We start from the raw sequence: 5,000 nt of genomic DNA, 5'->3' as shown, positions 1-5,000 counted from the left end.
CGAATATATACGAGTGAACGTGAAAGTTGCAGCCCACTAACAAAGAAGAGGAGGATAATCAATATGTAAACAAGAGTACCTTGCACACAAAGCAAGACTTATGAAGTCAAATGAACTCAGTGGATATATGCTGAACTCACTCAGTACGGCCAGTCCTCTCTTCTCCTCTACACAGACACCTCGGATGTCCAGTGGGTGTCTCAATGACCCAACCTTTAGCTTCCGTCGTCAGAACTGTGGTATTCTTTGTCAACATTCACCTCTTCAGTGTAAGAGCCTTCCGCTTGTAATATTTTGATGGTGGTAATTGGGGTGAAACGCTGTTAACTCTTTCCATACGAACGGCGAAAGAGACGACGTTAACAGCGTTTCACCCCAATTACCATTACACACACACACACACACACACACACACACACACACACACACACACACACACACACACACAAGGTTTTGGGTGTATGGAGACTTATCCAATTCCTAATGTACCCTTTGGTCAAAGATAACCTGTCACATCTCAACAGTATCAAAATCTCTCATCACTTTCCCTCCTGCAGGCTTCCGAGCAAGACCGTTCAGATCTTGGACGTGTCAAATCCGTCACCTCTATCTATATCCCAGGACTCCAACAGATCTTGAGTGTATGAAATATCATCGTTAATTTCCTTAATTAACGAAAGCCTCTGAGCCAAGAGCTTGCTGATTCTGAACGGATCGAACCTAAGGATCATCTTTCTCCCAACGAAAGCCTCTGAGCCAAGAGCTTGCAGATTCTGGACGCATTGAACCTCGTGATCATCTTTCTCCCAACGAAAGCCTCTGAGCCAAGAGCTTGTTGATTCTGGAAGCATCGAACCAGATGATCATCTTTCTCCAACGAAAGCCTCTGAGCCAAGAGCTTGCTGATTCTGAACGGATCGAACCAGATGATCATCTTTCTCCAACGAAAGCCTCTGAGCCAAGAGCTTGCTGATTCTGAACGGATCGAACCTCGGGATCATCTTTCCCCCAACGAAAGCCTCTGAGCCAAGAGTTTGCTGATTCTGAACGGATCGAACCTCGTGATCATCTTTCCCCCAACGAAAGCCTCTGAGCCAAGGGCTTGCTGATTCTGGACGCATCGAACCTCGTGACCATCTTTCTCCAACGAAAGCCTCTGAGCCAAGGGCTTGCTGATTCTGGACGCAAGCCTCTGAACCAAGATGTAGCAGACCTTCGGCCATGTAATCAGTCCCCTAAGACGTTCTTTTGCTTGTCCGTACGTGCCCCCAGTTCAGCAGAGACTGAGAGGGGTCTGGGCGTTGAAATAACAACACACCCAACAACTTGATTTTATGAACAATTCTATGATTTACATGGTGTAAGCATACCGACACGTCATCCCGAATCAACTAACATTGTAAACACAATTGTTTCAGTTAGTTGGATGGTACTTGATAGCAGAAGCTTTCGAGCAGCTGTCTTGAGCGAAAGCCGAAACCCACAGGGGATGCCAGCTGGCTTACACTGCCACCTGTGTCTTCCCAGGACACTGGGCAGCAGCGTGTTGTGTTCAGTGGTCACCTGTCTCTTGTCCAGGGTGGGGGATAGGGACCCTCCGCGTTGAAGGTTCGCATCCTCTGTTCCCAACTATCTTTGGGGAAAATCCAAGTGGGACCCAGCATCTAGATGGGCTGGACGCTGACTGGAAAGCCATCATGGCACCTACCAGGTCTTTGGGCACCTACCAGGATTTGGATACCCACCAGGCCATAGCACCTACCAAGTCATGGTATTTACCAGGTCTTTGGACACCTACCAGGTCTCTGGGCACACCTACCAGGTCTTTGGACACCTACCAGGTCTTTGGGCACACCTACCAGGTCTTCGGACACCTACCAGGTCTCTGGACACGCCTACCAGGTCTCTGGGCACACCTACCAGGTCTTTGGGCACACCTACCAGGTCTTCGGACACCTACCAGGTCTCTGGGCACACCTACCAGGTCTCTGGGCACACCTACCAGGTCATGGCACCTACGAGATCTTTGACACCTATCAGGTCATGGCACCTACCAGGTCTATGGGCACTTAGCATGTCTTCAGGCACCTACCGGGTCTTTGGGCACCAACCAGGTCATGGCACCTACCAGGTCTTTGGGCACCTACCAGGTCTTTGGCCACCTACCAGGTGTTTGAGCACCTACCAGGTCATGGCACTACTAGGTCATGGGACCTACCAGGTCTTTGGGCACACCTACCAGGTCTTTGGGCGTGTCAGAGATGTCGTCCCACAGTGGGGACCTGAACCAGTAGCGGCCGGCCAGGATGTCTCTGATCATGGCCATCCTGTTGCGGTGCCAGAAAGGAGGGAATCCGCAGAGTCTGCGGGTGGACACAAGGCACACACACACACACACACACACACACACACACACACACACACACACACACACACACACACGTACACGCACCAGCTGAGTTTTCTTCGGCAGCAAACTTTGGTCAGTTCACCCCACTACAGTTTCCATGCACACCAAGGGCCACTGGATGGTCGGTGAAGCTGCTCTATCAGTATGGCAGGCAGAGATGTGCTATCTTTAAGAGGAGGAGAGGGGGGAGGTGGGGCGTGTGGGAGGGTGGGATGGGTGTGGTGTGTGTGGGGGTGGTGGTGGTGGAGGGTTCTGACATTCCGTATAAGCAGCAGGCATATTAATACCATCTTAAAGAGTTTTTTTCTCCTCTCTCTGACATCCTGTGTACACAGCGGGCAGATCAGTGCCATCTTTGAGGGTTTTTCCTAACATTTAATTAATTAATTTTTTTCTGAAAGTTTTTTTTTTCTTCTGACATTCCATGCATTCAGCAGGCAGATTAGCGCTATTTTTATGGTGTTTTTTTTTCTAACATTTATTTAAGTTCCCCCCCCCCTAACATTCCATGCATTCAGCAGGCAGATTAGCGCCATCTTTATTAAGGGGGGTTTCCTGACATTCTGTGTATTCAGTAGATAGACTAGTGCCATCTTTATTAAGGGTTCTTTTTTGACATTCTGTGTATTCAGTAGGTAGACTAGTGCCATCTTTATTAAGGGGGTTTCCTGACATTCTGTGTATTCAGTAGACAGACTAGTGCCATCTTTATTAAGGGGGTTTCCTGACATTCTGTGTATTCAGTAGATAGACTAGTGCCATCTTTATTAAGGGTTCTTTTTTGACATTCTGTGTATTCAGTAGGTAGACTAGTGCCATCTTTATTAAGAGGGTTTTCTGACATTCTGTGTATTCAGTACATAGACTAGTACCATCTTTATTAAGAGGGTTTTACTGACATTCTGTGTATTCAGTAGATAGACAAGTGCCATCTTTATTAAGGGTTTTTTCTGAGATTATGTTTATTCAGTAGATAGATTAGTGCCATCTTTATCAAGGGGGGTTTCTGACATTCTGTGTATTCAGTAGATAGACTAGTGCCATCTTTATTAAGGTTTTTTTTCCTGACATTCTGTGTATTCAGTAGATAGATTAGTGCCATATTTATTAAGGGTTTTTTTTCTGACATTCTGTGTATTCAGTAGATAGATTAGTGCCATCTTTATTAATGGGGGTTTCTGACATTCTGTGTATTCAGTAGATAGATTAGTGCCATCTTTATTAAGGGTTTTTTCTGACATTCTGTGTATTCAGTAGATAGATTAGTGCCATCTTTATTAAGGGGGCTTTCTGACATTGTGTATTCAGTAGATAGATTAGTGCCATCTTTATTAAGGGGGGTTTCTGACATTCTGTGTATTCAGTAGATAGACTAGTGCCATCTTTATTAAGGGGTTTTTCTGACATTCTGTGTATTCAGTAGATAGACTAGTGCCATCTTTGTTAAGGGGGTTTTCTGACATTCTGTGTATTCAGTAGATAGACTAGTGCCATCTTTATTAAGGGGGGTTTGTGACATTCTGTGTATTCAGTAGATAGACTAGTGCCATCTTTATTAAGGGTTTTTTCTGACATTCCGTGTATTCAGTAGATAGATTAGTGCCATCTTTAAGGGAGGTTTCTGACATTCTGTGTATTCAGTAGATAGATTAGTGCCATCTTTATTAAGGGTTTTTTCTGACATTCTGTGTATTCAGTAGATAGACTAGTGCCATCTTTATCAAGGGTTTTTCTGATATTCGGTGTATTCAGTAGGTAGACTAGTGCCATCTTAATTGAGGGTTTTTTCTGACATTCTGTGTATTCAGTAGATAGACTAGTGCCATCTTTATTAAGGGGGGTTTGTGACATTCTGTGTATTCAGTAGATAGACTAGTGCCATCTTTATTAAGGGTTTTTTTCTGACATTCTGTGTATTCAGTAGATAGATTAGTGCCATCTTTATTAAGGGGTTTTTCTGACATTCTGTGTATTCAGTAGATAGGTTAGTGCCATCTTTATTAAGGGGTTTTTCTGACATTCCGTGTATTCAGTAGATAGATTAGTGCCATTTTTAAGGGAGGTTTCTGACATTCTGTGTATTCAGGAGATAGACTAGTGCCATCTTTATCAAGGGGGGTTTCTGACATTCCATGCATCAAGAAGGTACGGTCAGTTTGTCCGCTTTCCGCTCGAGGCCATGTCTTCCAACAGCACATTCCCATGCATGTTCAGGACACTAAAGGCTACGACGTGGCTGTTCTATAAGTGCAAGCAGGCAACCAGGCAGGGAGAACTGTTAGAGAGATCCTGCGGGTGCTAGTGTGACAGTCGACTGAACAGCAAGGCACACACACACACACACACACACACACACACACACACACACACACACACACACACACACACACACACACACACACACACACACACACACACACACTGAGGATAGGCGCTAGTGTAAATGTCCACATCATATAGTCAGTATATTACACACACACACACACACACACACACACACACACACACACACACACACACACACACACAGAGCCACAGCCACTGCCACAGCCACAGCCACACACACACACACACACACACACACACACAC

The 5,000-nt window shown here is 45.5% G+C and overlaps 1 protein-coding gene across 3 annotated transcripts in view; it reads right to left on the bottom strand.

Moving 5' to 3' along the window:
- The window catches only part of LOC143288148 (phosphorylase b kinase gamma catalytic chain, skeletal muscle/heart isoform-like), a 55,600-nt gene that overhangs the window by 10,999 nt on the left and 39,601 nt on the right, over window positions 1–5,000 (bottom strand). For all 3 annotated transcript variants that reach the window (XM_076596442.1, XM_076596441.1, XM_076596443.1), the window contains one exon: window positions 2,240–2,363. In XM_076596442.1, coding sequence (XP_076452557.1) covers window positions 2,240–2,363 — 124 coding nt within the window. The remainder of the gene's footprint in view (window positions 1–2,239; window positions 2,364–5,000) is intronic.

Source organism: Babylonia areolata, chromosome 12 (genome assembly GCF_041734735.1).
Source record: "Babylonia areolata isolate BAREFJ2019XMU chromosome 12, ASM4173473v1, whole genome shotgun sequence".
Taxonomy (NCBI): Eukaryota; Metazoa; Mollusca; class Gastropoda; order Neogastropoda; family Buccinidae; genus Babylonia; species Babylonia areolata.
Note: the sequence above shows the minus strand (reverse complement) of the source record. Positions and strands in the feature narration are given on the sequence as shown.